General features: G+C 37.0%; 1 protein-coding gene across 8 annotated transcripts in view; it reads right to left on the reverse strand.

The window, feature by feature from the left end:
- CTNNA3 (catenin alpha 3) overlaps window positions 1-17,410 on the reverse strand; it is a 460,135-nt gene that overhangs the window by 49,661 nt on the left and 393,064 nt on the right. For all 8 annotated transcript variants that reach the window (XM_065067892.1, XM_065067891.1, XM_065067893.1 and 5 more), the window contains one exon: window positions 8,392-8,484. In XM_065067892.1, coding sequence (XP_064923964.1) covers window positions 8,392-8,484 — 93 coding nt within the window. The remainder of the gene's footprint in view (window positions 1-8,391; window positions 8,485-17,410) is intronic.

Here is a 17,410-nt window from a genome sequence, read left to right on the forward strand (position 1 = left end):
GCAGGCCATCAGGAGCTCAGAGTTACATACAGCAACTATTCACACACTGTAATTATGCAGCAATTAAACAATAACTATTTTGTGACTTGTTCTTGTTTATAAAACATCTACCATCCATAAAATGGAAAGTTAAGGCAGTGGCAGAATTACTTAGTATCATGGGTAAGCAGTTTAATACGTAATGTATATTTTTTTCAAGCCATGCAATTTCAGATATTCCATTTTTGCTTGAAACACTCTGTCACAAGGTTAATTTTTGCATTTACATGAATTACTGGAAATTACAGGTCTCCCAAAGTATAACTATGTTATCATTGCAGTCACAGAATGAGAAAGTGTTACTGTTTTAAGGAATACTTAACCTGTTATCTGAAAGGAAAACAACAACAACAACAACAACAAAGCAAAACAAATCCCACAAACACCTAAACTAAGACACATTTTCCTCATGGTTGTAGGTTCAGCTTGCTGGGAAAGGTGTGGAACAGGCAAAAATAAGAGTTGGGCTACACAGTTCAGATAACCGAAGTACCCTTTTAATAATCTAACACATATTTGCTGATCGGTGGACACTTACGGTATTTCCTAGCCCCCAGCTTCACTATTGTTTGGAGCTAAAGAACACAGGCCTAGATCTGGAAACCCCAAGAAAGATGACATTTTAATGACAGAATTGTGACATGCAGTACCCTGCTATGTTCCAGCAATAATGAGTTTCAGGTGGAATGTGACATTATCCACTGGAACAAAGGGGCAAAGGAAACAAAAGTTCTGACCTTGATTTTCCTTTCATTTCCCTCATAGTGTTTAAAGCCATGCACAGCAACAAAATAAAACAATCGCACGCACAGCCTCTTAAGCACAGATACGGTTTTGTATCAAAATAGGAGAAAATTATTTCTAAGACAAAATGTTTTTTGTTGCAGTAGCATGTAACAGTCAAAACTAGGTGAAAGAAGAAATATTTTCTTTCTTCTATTACAAAACCCCCAGGTATATATAGATACTTAATTTCCTTGCATTAACTCTTCAGAAGGCTATTTATCCCTGGTAGCGGGAAGTCTCCAACACTGAAGTTATTTGCATTGTCCCGTTTCCAACTTGACTTAACACGTGAGATTGGTGTTTCTTTTCATTTTGGCCCCTTCTAAGTTTCAATCAATTGGCTATCACAGATACTGAAATTTTAAGGTCAGAACAAACTGTCCACATAATGATAAAAATAAAGGACACGTAGGGAGTAACTACTTGGTGAAGACTTTGACTCTTCTCTCACTGGTGTATTATGTGCCAGTGAGATGCAAAACCAAAGAACCCTTTTTTTTTCCCCCCACCTTTGTCCGTGGCTGCACTCTAAGGAATTCACTTGCATATAAACTTCAGATTATTTTCTCCAAGTTCTAGACTGACACGCTTTTTTTCCTTTCCTTATCCCCTTAAAAAAAATGACTGGCTAGATCCACACCACCAAAATTCTCACCACTTACAAGGAAGAGAGGAGGGAAAGAAAAGCCACAAGAAGCAAAATATCTTCAAGCAATTTGTTTCTGTTACCAAAAGCTACTTTTGTCTGAGACAGAGGTGAGCCAGATATCATCTTCAAAGGGAAGAACCTCCCTTTGAAAATTATTTAACACTTCCTGCTTTGTAGGTTGCAGCGTGTCACGTAACTATAAAGTAGAAAAAGAGAAAAACTCTACAATTTTCTACAATTTTGTAGGTTACAAATAAAACAAACCCCACTCTCCCGATGTAACACATGAAAAACTTCCCAGAGCTTTTACAAACAAGAATACAAACCAACATGCTCCTCACATACAGTAGTTCTAAGGTAATGGCACAGATTCAAAAGCCCCAATTCATGTCCCTGCTTTGCCCTAATTGGGAGCTAAGCTCTTCATCCCAGCACAGGCTCAGCAGCCACAAGAAGCCATCTCACCTGCTACACAGTCAACTGAACACTTGGTAGAAGTGAACAAAATCTATTTAAATCACTCCAAGGACAAGCATAAATTTCAATCAAACTATTTTAAAACAGTTCCAATTGTTGTGGAGGGGTTTTGATAGATGAAGATTTGTTGCTGAGTTAGTCAGGCTCAAAGGAATCTCAAGGCCTCTTGGAGAAGCTGAGATCAGAGGCTGCTGTGAGAAAGAGGGGCGTTCCTCAATCAGCGGGGTCCTGGCGTGGCGTGAATCATCGGACGTATCATCAGTGAGACTCCAGCACGTGGACAGCCCACGATACTCATTTAGCGAATCCATGCTTGGAGCGTGGATGCGTGATTAGAATATAGTTACGTATATAAGGAGACTTGTTTCTGTAATAAATGGCTTTAGCGTGATTCACATTGAATCGACTCGTTTTGCTGAGTCCTTATCTCGCTCTAACAAATTCTGACATTTGTTTTTTCTTGAATAAACTTTGTAGATCACCACCATAAAATATGTGCACATTAGCTGAGCATACTTCATCATAAAGGTGAGCACAAGAAAGGCACTTATGAGGGCTTACACAGATGTATTTTTAATGCCGATATAGAAAGAAGTACTTTTCTTGAATATGGGACAGAATTAAGACTGATTCTATCCAAATGAGTAAAATGTGTCCACTACCTTATACTGCTTTTTCTACTGAGTGAATAATTGTTCAAGTTTGGATAAAGAGGCCGAAGAGAGAATGGTGGATATTCAGCAATTCACGGCAAAGCGAATACACAGGATGTTCCCCAGAGATGAGTTGTGTGAGGGTGTGATAATGACAGCTGAGAGAAGCTGCATTTCTTCTGTCAAATATACTATCTGCTGTCACCAGTTGTCATGTTCCAGTTCTAAGAACTGTAACATGCCTGCTGAAGTCCAGCATTCTTTGAACAAGTTCAGAGAGTGCCTCATTTGTGCTGTCACACCAGTTCCTCTGTATTTTTAGATACAATATAATTGGATAAAAAGGTAAAGCTATCAGGAAGTAATAACAAAAGAACAAACTTTTCAATGGCATTTTTGCATCAGCCTTCACTAAAAAGATTGACTTAGATGAGGCAATTGTCATATTAAATCTAATTTCTCCTTGTCCCAGGCTAACAAGCCAACAGATGAAGAAGCAACATGTGAATCTGGGTTTCACTAAGGTTTTGTCACTGGTTTTCATGTCATCCTCATAAATAACCTACAGAAATATCACCTACATGTAATTGCCACTGGGTGGATGTGATACTGGTTAGAAAACTGTGCACAGAATACTTGTCAAGAACACATGCCAAACTAGAGGGATCTATCAGGAGGAATTCTGAAGGGACCTGCCCTGACTCTGGCATCATTCGGTATTTTCACTAATGGTGTGGATGACAGAGCCAAGAGTACACAGTACGCGTCTGCAGTGTAAGAGGCCTGGTTTAACATAAAATGGTCCTCGTTTACAATTCGAAGTGATCTTGAGAAACCTGAGAACTGATCTGAAAACATAACAGAATGTATTTCAGCTAAGACATGTACAGGGTTTTACACCAATATGCACACAGAACTGAGACACAAGTGGTTATCAGCAGTTCTGTGAGTGAGGATTTGTTGATCAAAATATTGTACTCTTGACAAAGGGCAAATCTCATACAAAACTCATTTTGAAGTATGTGTACAGAAGAAAATACTGTAAAGCTTACGCTAGTGCTTGTTGTCAAGACCACAGCTGGCATATACATTTAACAATATGAACAGTCTGGACATGAGATTCACAAAGTCATTAACCAACTGAAGAGCATCCAGAGGAAAGAAAAACAGTAAAAAGACATAATGAAAGCACTATCTTAAAGGATAAATAAAGGGTATTGGAGTTATTTAATATGGAGTGTAAAAAACAGTGAGGGCATGGAATTAGGATCTACAAGTAAAAAAAAAAAAAAAAAAAGGTATATGAGGTATAAACCACTTTCCAATAAAGAGTGAATTCCAGTAATGAGCTAAATAGGTACAACAATGCAATTGCTCTTATACATGCACGTGTCAGAAAGAAGTATACTATAATACAAGGCCAGATCAGCCTACTTCTCAGAGTTCTTTCCAGTCCTACTTTGTAATAGTGTATAATATTGGGACTGCTACAACCTTGAGTCTTCCATTAACTTTGCCTCTTCCCCTTACTAAAATGGGGGTAACTTAAGCATTAGCAAGGAAATTAAATCCTTTTTATAGATCATGAGTTCTGACAGGGAATCTTCTGCTGTGTATTAACTGTCAAAATGATTAGTAGAAGGACCTACTTGAAATTAGTTATTTGCATTATGCTTGAACTTTTATCATCAGGATTACAAGCTTCTGTGTGGCTTTGAAAAAAATTAAATTTACAAAATACTTTAAACTCAGCTTTTTATTAACAAAGTACCACATCCTCCTGTTAATGTATGCCAGCATTTCTATTAATGTAGGAACTTAGATGTAAAGTACTTCTTACTTTGGCAAGAATAGCTGATTCATTTCATGGCAAATTAACTTCCCTTCTAAGTATTGTTTTGTGAAAGTATCAATAGGTGGTTCTTGGTGTTTCTTTGTATTGGTTTGGTAAGACTTTAATGTGGCCATCTTTTCAAGGCTAAACATCTTTTTAGATTAATGATTAATTAATTAATGATTGTTATATTTAAGATGTAATACAAATAAAAGAATAAAGTAATTCAGCGTGGATTTTCTCAACCACAATATAATACACACTGAGACAACTCTTTTATCACCTGTGAATTGTTGTGTAAACGTAGTATGAAACAAATCCATATAAAAGAAGATCTTATTCTGAGACATTTCTGTGTATGTACTCACACAACAGTCTGCAGGACTTTGAGAAAACCTGTGGGTGGGTGGTTGCCTGAAAGCATTTCTGCTCTTGTCATCCCTAGGTGGATTATCTATGAGCTAAAACATTTCACCTCTTCTTCAATATAAACACCTAACCTGTAGCAATAACTTTAAAATTAAGCTAAGCTGTTCTCCTAACTCATTTAGTAACTTTCAACACAAATCTTCTCCTATCATCAGAACGTACATTGTCTTGTAAGACTGAAAATTAACTGGGCAAGTACTTAATTGACCTTCTCTTCAATGCAAAATTATATCATAAACCACTAACTACCTTGAGTGGAATTAGACTGATCATGACGGGATAAATTTCCTGAAGTAAAATTACTGTGTGATAAGCTTGCAGAGTAACTACACAAATCAGACCCAACAACCAGAGGCAGCCCTAGCTTTCAGCTGAGAAAAACTGTGTTAATCTTTGGATCCACAAGCAGCATCTGTTTTTACAGTAGCTAAGGATTTGGTCCTAAGGATCTTCTTCAGGGATGTAAAACCATCCTACAAATAATGATGAGTATTGCCATCCAGTTTAATGACGGAGGGATCTCACAGCACATTGCCCAAGTTAACCTGCATGCCACAGTGTGGGATGGTGCCATAAGCATCCACATATTCATCTTGAAATAGTTATCTGAGGGAAAGATCAATGAAGGAACATTTCTGAAATTACCTATGTACTTGCAGAGTCAGGAACATAAACACCAGGTCAAATCTCAATCTGTCATCTCACCACAAACCTATAATCTCTATACAGACAGATTCTGAAGAACTTATCATTAATAATATATGAATTTTTCCTACATAAGGAAAATGAGATTTGCTAGTTGAGATGTTAAAAGTGGCATACACACATCACATCTGGTTTTACATGCTGTGATATGTTTTTTATGTTGTGATGAAAAGAGAAAGAAAAAAGGTGATTTCACAGGCAGTAATTCCCTGTTGGAGCAGTGAGAGATGTGACATAGCAGAAAATACAACACTCCTGACAAAGGAAGAGGAAGCAAGAGTGATATTATGCAGAGCTAGTATACCAAGACAAGTATATATAAATAAAATTGAATTACTGTAGTGGAAATGCCCAAGAGAAAGATCTCAAGGAGGAAAAAAAGTGTCTCTGCAATCTTGCCATACCACCTCTGGAACAGCCATTCTTGATGTTACTGCTGCGTGCAAAAGCTTTGCAATAGCACAGGAAACCTGCTGCAGAGCACAAAACAAAACCCCTGTCTAAACCTTAAAATCTGTCTTCCCTATACACATGCTTCATTTTACTAAATAGGTCCTAGGTATAAATCTTCAAGTATCAATATCAAATAGTGGTACAAAACAAAGAGGCCTTAAATCATTGTTCGTGTTTGGTGCAGCAGCAAATTGATTTGTTCAAACATTTGTTTAAAAGAAAATTTATGTGAAGGTTTCTGTCAACATAGTGATTTAGGTTAAGAGGTTATGTATCTAATTTAGTCAAAGCTATAATTTCCAATTAATTTTTTGAATAACATGCCATTTATGGCCCTGATAATATACTCTGAAAACTAGGAAAACTGTTCCCAGGTAAAGATGAAGAATCAGAATTTGTGGATTATACACTGTGTGCAGCACAAGGGAAAGCGCATCCCAGAGACACCTCTCCACAGCAATACCTGTGTCTCGGATTCTTCATTGCCAGCTCCCTGCTCACAACTGTCCTCAGCATTTACTTCTGGCTTTGTGTAGAAACCCGAAAGAATGTGTTATTTATAATTTTCTTTTCAAATAACATTCCCTTTAAATAAGTATTCTGGTTCAACTCAGGAATTAAGAGCCATGTGTGAAAATGTGATATTTTAAAGCTTTAGTGGATCTTTTGCTACTACATTAGTAATAGTTTGTAGGTATTTACTATCGTTATGTTTTCCCAGTGAGAGAAAACCTTCAAGTGATGTCATTATGGGATATTTATGAAAATATGCAAGCATATCAACTGCACCTGCCCCAAATGAAACCACAGCATCTTATACAGGTAATGTTTCGAAGGAAAACCTTGCCTTTCGTAACTACAACAGAAATCTTGGCCTGTAATGTGGGGGCAATGTGCTGACATTTACAAAGAGTAATTTTATTAGAGAAGGGCAGCTAGTATATTTTGATTGCAAGTTATATTTATTAAGTAATAACATTGTACGAGCTGACCTTTCACAGAGTTGTTACATTTCTCACAATATTTTAAGAATCAAATGACGGTTAATTAACATGTAACTGAAATACACATATGCAACACAAGGGAACAGCCTTTATTTTGGTTAGTAGCTTTTCATCAGTACTTAGGGTCTTAATGAAGAAAATATTTGTTTGGGGAATAAAAGAAAGAAGTGCTTGTTGAAAAGCAAATGTGAATTAAAATGTCATCTTCTTGACATAATTCTTTTTATATTAAAAAGTTTTGCTTTTTCCAAACTAGCTCTATCATTTATAATTTCCATTACGGGAATAATACTAGAATCAATCAAGTGTGAGAGATCCGTTACTGCCCTAGGTATTGAGCAAACAAGTAATGAAATAGACATTTCTGACTCCATGGATATTTTCACTTCAGAAAGTTCTGAATAGAGTACAGTTTTGCTGAAACATCATTTAAAATGGAAACATAAAGAAGATTAATATTTGCTAAATACACGAATTTTGCACCAAGAAACCTTTTTGTTACCTCAAAAATGTTCCTGGGGTCTTAAAAATGTTTGAATGTAAACAATAACCAGTAATGGTTATTAGTTAACCATTAGTTATTACTAAACAATAACCAGTATTGTTACTAGAGTCCTCAGGTTAAATGATGATACAAAAAGAAAACCAGACTCACAACTTTGGAGATGCAGAAATTGTCAGATACTGTATTCAGCTTTTCATACTTCCTCTTAAGTTCACTAGTTAAGCCATCCAACATAGAACAGTTCTCACGTGAACACAGCAGGCACAGTCTGTAACTCAGCTGCTGTGGTGCTAAGGTTGCACGTGCAGTCCTTACTCTTCAGTGCATTTGAACTTCCTCATACGTAGAGGCTGGTTTGGGTTAACATGCATTGCAGGCTTCACTAAGACCCAGATGTAAAAAATGCCTTAATAACCTACCTGCTATTAGTCCAAGCCCCATTTATGGAACTGTAACGTGTTAGAATTTTTCTAATTTACACTGGTCATTGGAACTGGCTCCCCAGAGAAGCGGTGATGGCACCAAGCCTGTTGGAGTTCAGGGAGCTCCTGGATGATGCTCTTAGTCATATGGTTCAGTTTTAGGCAGTCCTGCAGCGACCTGGACAAGATTCTTATCGGACCCTTCCAACTTGAGATACTCTATGATTCTACATCTTTACCACATGTTTACACTTTTTCCCTCTCAGGTCATACACATCATTTTATGCCCTCTGCACATTTTCAGAAAGCTATTAAGAGTTGAACTAGATTTTAATGTTTCACTGTATGCCTTCAAGTGGCTTTGTAGGAACAGTAACAGAGTAGCATTTTTCCCCTTGTCAAATTGCTTTTTAAATAAACTGGTGTAATACCTACCCTGTCAGTCTTCCCTTCAGTCTGAATACTTGTACGGCTACGTGCATCATAGTCTTCTTCAAGGTCAGATACATCTTCTAGCTCCTCAGGTGTCTGAGGAAAAAACATGTAGAAATGGGTTATTCGTTTTTAAGGTTAGTAACTTTGATATCAATGTCAAACATATATTATCGTTTGGTCCATGATAATCTCTGACAACTAGTCTTGTTCTAGCAGTGGACTGGTTACTAAATGCCAACTAAAATCAAATTGTTTTGCACAGCTCTGAACTAGTTCAGAATAGCCATACTTTAACTAAAGCACTGACTTTTAAAGTTGGTACTCAGGTACTTAAATATTGTGTTACTGTTGCTAGAAAAGGTGTCTTACAAGAAACCTTTACATGACCAGGGTGGATGCCTACGTTTTTAGAATGAAAATATGTTTCTACTAGGTTTACAAATTTTTCTACTACTTTTCTTCACTGTCCAGAAATACTCATACACCCACTCTCCCATCTCCTAGTAGTCCCTCAGAAGGTCTAGTATTCTGTCAGTGGGAGCAAAAGGCTTCAGAATCCTGCTGATTTCTGTTGCTACACTGAAATAAGAGAGTGCTCTAAGTCAGCTCTGTATTCTGGGAGGGGAGAGCACCACTTCCCCAGTTTTGAACATGTCACTTCTCAATTCCATCAAGCAGCACAAGTTCCTGCACTACAGGAACAATTAAGTGGCCCTAATTTGCTATTTGTATACATGGCATTATTTCATATGCCACTGTCTGTTCTAGTCACCTCAGCTGCCATCTAAGCAACACTGGTTTTTTACATGAAGATACACATTTGCATTATGATAATTTGCTGTCCTTTTCTACTGTTGTGATGTTTTCTTAGAGCTGTGTGATTTTTGCCTCTAGGTGGATAGGAAGAAGTAGTTCTTACAGTTATCAATTTTTGATATCAAGCCTTCTTCCCAGCAAACAAAAATTCATCAGCATTAGGTAAATACTTTTATACTTTGTTGAGCATATAAGCGTTTCACAATCCTTGAACTATTATCCTTCAAATAGCTACTACATATGTTGGGAAAAAAAGATTCTATTTTTAGCTTCCTCTCTTAACATGGTCTCTGAATTCCTTCTCTCTTCCTCTCCATTGATTTTATTTTTTTTTTTACTCTTTTCTTTCATAAACTCCAAATCACGAGTGATACGGGCCAGTCCATGTCTTTTACTGTGAATACTGTATGCACTGTAATGTATCCACAGTTAAAATAATCTGGTTTGGTAACATAGATGTTGGGTACGAATTTCTTCAACCATAAGTGAGCAACTCCATCAAAAAACATTGTTAAACGTATGACAGGAGCAATTTTCTATATGATCCAAGTCTTCACATTTATTTCCTCCTTCCCACCTAACGACACATTTTACAAAAAAAAAAAAAATAGTCTTCTTTCAGGAATTCTGAATTTAATCATAAATAGTCAAAAAAAACCCCACTCACAATGAACATGGCTATATGAAGGACCCTAAATAAGACATTAAAAGCAAGTTTACTCATATTAACAAAACACTGCACAATGAAGCAGACAAAACTTTTGGGATTACGAACTACTTAAAAAATAATATTGGTTCTGCTGATGCAACAGGGCACTCAAAAAATTTCCCTTATCAATTAGATTCAGATTTTGAAGAACTACAAAGATATAGAACCAGAGTCAATATATAACTAGCAACAGATCTACTACAGCTTGACATCTAGAGTTCCAATTAGAGGGAAATCCTGACATTCCTAGTATCCCAAAAAGCCTGACGTGCCAAGAGAACCATGACAAGAGGAGGACCATCAGATAACGGTACCAAAGTCACACAGAAAGAAGCCTGGTCATTACTTTTAGCAAATTTTCTATCATGTGAAATGTAATTTTTTAAATCCAGGATCACTCTATGTTCTCATCACCTTATTTTTACTGTCAAGTTATATATAAACAAGATCTGTTCACAGGAACACTATCGGGTTCTGTTATTTTATTTCTGGGTTCACAGCACAGTAATGGAACTACACTGAACTGAATAAATCCACCTGCACACGTTCATATCCTTTGGGAAAGTGTCTCTGCGGCGAGAGAGCGGTATATAAGTGACTAGACTTCAAGGTCAGCCTTGAAACAAGGTTTAAATAGCACTCCAGTACTTGAAGAGCACACAAGTCAGTTTCACTCACTGAACAAAACAGTAATTTCTATGAGAAAACATTCTAAGAAATAAAGAACGGAAAGCTGGTGCTCAAGCTGGCAGAAACAGAATGCTGATGGTGAAAATACACCTAGGCTTCCTCAAGAAAACAGGGAGCTAAGCAACTTTTGAGGCAAAGATAAGCATAATGCTACACTGGTAAAGCAGGCAAAAGGAATATTTTATTTTTACACAAAGACTAACAGTGTGCTAAAGTCTCTCAGCTTTTGTCCTGGAATTAGATGTAGTAAGAATCCCACAGCAGCCGAAGGTGTTACCAAGCAAAACTTGTTTGAACACCTGCAGTGTGGCTGGAAAATCAGATTTTGCTGTGGATGGATATCCATGAAATAAAAATAACTATCACAAACTCACTTTAATTGAAACACTTACAGACACTCTTATCAGAGAATCAACAACTGAAAGTGTATTAAAACGGAGTAACTTCAACTTTTCAGGATTGCACTGACCAGGGCCCTCCGGCAGGTAATAGCCTTGGCTCAGTGAGAGATTTATAGAAAAAAAGAAATTACTTCCTTCTTAAAACAAAACGATCCTGGGTTACTACACAGAGAAATGCATTGCGATTCTCAGGTTTTTATAAACATTAGTTAATTTTTTTTTTTCCCCTCGATGATCATAATGTTGGATTCATGATAGCAGGGCATCATTCCTTCCTCCGTGAACACATACTCGGGAATGTTAGACAATCACACATTTCCAGTATGTATTTTTTCCCTTCTATAAAACATGGAATACAAGATGTTGTGACAGGGCAGAGTGGTTAATAACATAAGCGGATTTTAGGTCATGTCAGTAAGAGCTTTATACCATCACCACCGCACAATGAACTGCATATATTTACAAAAATATTATGTTAGGAGTCATTGAGGGAATTCTGTAGATTTATATTGATATTATTTTTCTGTAGTGTTAAACTACATATATATTACCAGCCTAAATGCAGAAAACTCAGAGAGGAGAGAAGACAGGAGAATGACACTAACATAAGATATCTCTAAATTACAGGCTCAGGTAAGCTTTCCATAGATGAAAATATTAGTCTATTAGTCTGATACCATAGTTTCAAAGCCACAAGCTGTACACCAGACATCTCTGTCCAGCTGCATTTTACAGGGATTCACTCGCCAATTCTTTGCTCAGAGGCAGAACACCAGGTCAGAGTCTAAATGCAAGCGGGCTCATATCTGAGCCCCTCTTGGCCCAATTGTCCAAACACTGTCAGAAAGCTGTTTTTTGTTTTAAATAATGCATATGCCCTTTTCAGGTTGGTAAAATTTATCTGTGGCTGGGATGAGAGGTTTCCTGTGGAAAGATCATTTTCCCAGCCAGAAGAGTACACTCCTATTGAGTTCTTCCTAAGCAATTTTCTCCAAAGTCCAGATCTACCAGGTTTTGAACCATCGGTACTACAAAATTCCGGAACACAACAAACACACCCACACCACCACAAACCCTATGCAGTCACAAAGGACTAAAGGCAAAAGTTTCAAGCACAAAGAAGCTCTTATTAAACTTCAAATCATAAACCACAATAATTTTCAGACACAAAGCGCCAATTAAAAAAAAAAAAAAAGACAAAAAAACCCACACCAAAACAAAACAAACAAAACAACCAAAAATAACCCACAAAGAAACAAATGAAAAACCCCATAACAATGCAAACAATAGAAGTAGTTACTCAATTCTTTACTCTTCTTGGAAGCTGTTTTACGTAATTCAATGCAAGATCTGTGATTTTTCATATTGCTTTCATGATCTACTGTTTCTTAAATAGCTGAGACACATGTGTATCTATTTATATGAATATTCCACGTGTGAACACATGGATATTCCATACTGGGAAAAGGGCAGTTTTGAATTCTACGCTCACCCTCAATGCTACGGTAAGAAAATGTCATTGCATGTTTGAATTGGTACGAACTACCAGGGCTTGTAACACACAGTAAGGTGCTATCATCCATAAACAGCAATCTTGCACAGGAAGAGCAGCAGAGCCTGAGGACTGGAATAAGAACAATGGAAGGAATTTCAAAATACTGTTTAAAGTTGACTATTTAGGTCTGTAAGATATAAACTGTGCATAACCTCCAACACTAACTGGAGTCTCAGAAACTGCAAGTGACAGAAAAGGAAGAGAGAATGAATACAGGACCTGAATGGCAAATTCACTATTAAGACATACAAAGTATGGAATTTCCAGTAAACCAAGGAAGAATGCGGAAGTCAAATGAAGTCCTGTGCAAGCCTCTGACCAGCAACAACCCAGAAGCTCATGTGTGAAGCATGGTGATAAAAAGAGTTTGGAAATAAATTTAAACAGAAAACTTTGGAGAAAGGTTTCCAGCACTCCTAGGAGCAGAACTCTCAAACAGTCTCCCCTAGGTGTGCTGGAGGAGCAGAGAAACCTGTTATTAGCAGAAGCCTGAGCAGCCTAACCTGAAGCCTTGCAGCAGCTGTCTGAGAGAGCAGAGGTGAGCCAGGACGGGACACCCGCCCCAGCCTCCCTGCCCACTGTTCCAGGAGATTTCAGTCATTTGGAAAAAGCCTTTGCTGACCCCAGTGAAAATGCATTCAAGTATGTCCCTACACATTTAAGACTATAATTCTGTTACTACTGCTGACATGTTACAAAGTTGTGTGTATTTCTTTCCACATTACAATGCTTGTCATAAATCTGCATTCTCGATGGTTTTGCTACCGAAGCCTCAGGCTGATGACTCAAAAACATACGTATAGCCAAGTCCAGTATTGATGAATTTTACACCTTCCTGGTATCCAACTTCAAGCCACAACAGCAAGTCATCACAATTGCACATGGGTGACTTCAGGCTATGAAGTACCTTTTCATCTACGAAATTATGAACACTCTCTGATGATACACCTCTTCATTTGATTTTCTACTACAATTTTAAAGAGATTAATAAAACCAAGGTATGGCCTTAGTCTTTAGATCTCTGCCGGTCTTTCCAAACTGCGTGCAAATGTGGTCTTTGATTTATTTGCTTTGTAATCCAAGCTTTGTAAAATGAAGTGTGTGACCAGGTTGCAGAGAATTTTTTCCAACACAAAGGCTTTTATGCAAACCCTCCTCAAGTGATTATCCAAACAACTTCATTTAGGATCATTCTCTTTTAAAGGTCACATACTCTCATGAAACTATTAATCCCGCAAATAAAGGGTCTCAGCTGTTAAAAAATAATGCAGAGCCAAGTCCGAAATCTCAAGATATGCAATGTAAATGGGCAAAGAGACATCATGATATGAAAAGAGGAAGCTATCTCCTCTTATCTAACATTCAATTAAATGCTGACCTTTAAACTGTCATTATATGCTCTTACGCTTTATTTTATCTTGGTTTCAACACCCCCATCAATCAGTCTTTTTCCCAAATGAATAATAAAATGCAGCGCAGCCTAACACCTTAACAGGAGTTAAGTTGATGGGTGATGTCTTTATTACAGCACTGCAGAATTATTTGTGGAATGTAAACACCACAGCAGTGACAGAAAGGCTTGTAAGGACTAGGAGGATCAGAATTCATCTATTATGTTCTCCACTGAGAACACAATGGGTTTAAAGAGATTATCCATTCTACTCTGGACATTTGACTAATGCCAGTATTTCGAAAATTTTATCATGTCAAGGAGCTTGTCATTCAGTGGAACAAACTACGGTAAATGTGTCACAAATGGGCCCTCTGCAAATATTTAGTTAGTGTCTGATATTTTTGTGTATTAGTCACAATACCATCGTTATTGCATGCTTAATTCTGCCAGATGACAGGCTGCCAGAGTTTTGATGCACTAGAGGGAGAACAAGAAATTGCAAGCAGTATTTATTTTTCAGATTAATTCACTAAAAGTACTTTTCAAGTGTTTGCTAAAAGCAATTATTTTGAAAACTATGAAAACTCACATTATAAAGGGCAAATTAAAATCCTATGTTCTTAATCCGTCAATGTTGTGACATCTCAACCTACGGCAAGTACCATCCCCCTATTTGTCATTAAAAATGATCATACATTTACTGTTGAAATCTGTTCTTGGCACTTCCCTTAAAATGACATCTTTTGCACACCACATTATTTGGGATATTATGAATATAAAGCTAAGAAATTATTAATTAAAGCAGAGGTCATAGCTCTGTCTTTGATAGCAGTATTGTCACCAACTGCTGGCAAGGAATTCGTCACCAAGTAATAGTAAGATCATTATCCTGCCACAGCCTGTAGACATTACAGATAGTTCATTTTCTAATGTAGGTGATAAAAAGCTGATGTTTTAAAAATAATAAATGCTGTGAAATCATAGTATGGGGTAAAAGTTAACTTATTACTTCTGGATGCTAGAAGGTTTAGTTTGCTCATTTAATAATAAGCCAAATTATAGTATTCCATTCTAGAAGATTAAGACAAAAAAGGTAAGATTAATCACCACGAGGACCAGCTAGACAGATCAATATCCTGACTCCACGTAACAATTCCTGCTTTCAGTTCTCACTGAGCATACATTAGGATAACAGTCTTCTCAATAAACAGCACGAGAGACAGAAAGCATGTGAGCAGAGGGGTGTAATGGAAAAGTTTAAAGTTAAATTTTTGAGAACTGCCTTCTGAAAATCCTTTTAAAGTACAAACTGTGAAGTTGTCACAGCTGATTAAGCTGGCACAGAGAGTTTTAGCACCTATTTTCTACCCAAAGTCACACCTCTTTTGCTGGAAACCTTATTTCAGCCCTGTTTTCATTCTTTCCTTTCTTGAAGTTTCGTTGTAGCCCTTGGAACACGGATGGCACTTCATAGTTATGCCACTCTTGCATACTGCCAAGAACAATTTGAAGAGAGTTTTACTCCTGAAAATACTGACCTAGTTATGCTGTTGTAAAACCACTGAACACATCTTTAAAACTAAAAAGTTGAGGGAAACTTTAAAGTCTCATGAAAAATCACAACTAGTAATGGTATCATAACTGTAAGGGTCAAAAGATACAAGGAAGATAAGGTTTATAGTAGAGGTAGCAGTTTCTTACAAAATGAACAGGATTAGAAAAGAAACTAGGATTTCAGAAGTACAAATTCTTTACCAGGTACTTGAAGACTCTCATGGGAACCTGAAAGCTGCTTTACTTTTTACCAGATATTTCATTTCAAGGCAGCACTTTTTTGGTATGAATTCTTCAAAAAGAATTAAACCACTAAGTAACTACAACAGAAAATATGACCAAACATAGCTATTGCAATTATGTACCTTTGCTGCAACCAAAGTCCTTGTCTTCACTCTATTAAAACAATGGCAACTAATACACAGCACCATGCAAAGTGTATCCTTTGCTTATTCTTATTAGGTAGAAAACTTCACCACATGGCTGAGAAGCTTCCATTTTAATTTCAGACAATTAATCATCAACAAGAACAGAACAGTTTTTAACACAAGTGATTTGTTGTTTTGCTTATTTAAATGGTATTCCCCGTTTCCTCATTTGCTCCATCTAGTAGGAAGCCAATTAAGACACTTTTATAAATATTTATAATGGAAATGTTTCTGAAGTTGTTTGAAGACAGATACTGAAAAGCTAATTCAGCTGTTGTTCTCGCTTTTGCCAGTAACCTTTCTAAGGTAAATGGGATATGGCCTACTGATTTCATAGTTGTGATTAAAACACTAGACTTAATTTCTAAACATGACTTGAATATTTGAAAATGGAAAAAGACCAAGTTTTCTGTACTGCACCCATATGTATTAGAAGTAGTCTAAAACATCATTATTGTAGGACTGGCTAACTCCAAAGGCAACCAGATGCTATACATTTTGATTCTTCAAAAATTCACATTTCCTATTTTTTAAAAAAGGTCAGAAGAACAAACTGTTAAATGAATCACATTAAAAGATAGTATTAACAAAAGTAACTCCCTTGGATGGATTAATAAATGCCTTAGCAAAAGACTGCCAATGGTAAGTACGTTTCTCAGACCAGAGTAGATGAAACTATTATCTACAACCTCAACATTTGCTCAAGTCTCTTCAGTCTCAACCGACTCTCTCTACTATCTGACCTGAAAGTAAAATGTATCAACTTAAAACACAGTACACAGAATAAGCCTGTCAAGCAAAAATTTGTGCATAATTCTATAAATACAGAATGTAATGCACAGCCCACTTCTGAATGCACAGGTAGCACTACTATCACCCTTTCCACATATACCCATCAATGACTTAATCCTGAAGTACAAACTTCTCAGTTTTATCGGCTGTTCCTCCCAGACACAAAGAGAAAATTAAACGACCCTAGCCATGAATCCTGTATCCATCAGTTTCGTTCCTGCTTTCAATTATCAAGATGCTTCTGATGCCCAGAACACACATCCACTCACATTTAGTGACTCAGTGACCAATGACTGTTCAACTGAGTGATCAGTGCCAGCTGACATGGAACTAAATAACCCATTAAGCACATCATTGTGCAAACCAGCCCTCATGTCACCAATCAGTGATTTGATCCTGCTTTAAGAGGCTGATAGCCTTTATTGCTAAGTACACTTCCCAAGGGAAGAGAAATTAAACACCTCCCCCTGCCACCCCTCAGAGAACACTATTTGGGGTCTTGTTTCTGAACAAATTATTTATTACATGATTTTGTGTAATTTTTATAGGTGCTAAAGAGAATCATTCAACAACAGCTGTTTAGTTACATGCACACTGTCTGTTATTACTGTAATAATAACTTCAACAGTCCACGAACAATTCTTGGGTTTGTATGTGAAATTATTTCTTTAATTTGGGAAG

The sequence above is a fragment of the Columba livia genome, chromosome 6, assembly GCF_036013475.1.
Source record: "Columba livia isolate bColLiv1 breed racing homer chromosome 6, bColLiv1.pat.W.v2, whole genome shotgun sequence".
Taxonomy (NCBI): Eukaryota; Metazoa; Chordata; class Aves; order Columbiformes; family Columbidae; genus Columba; species Columba livia.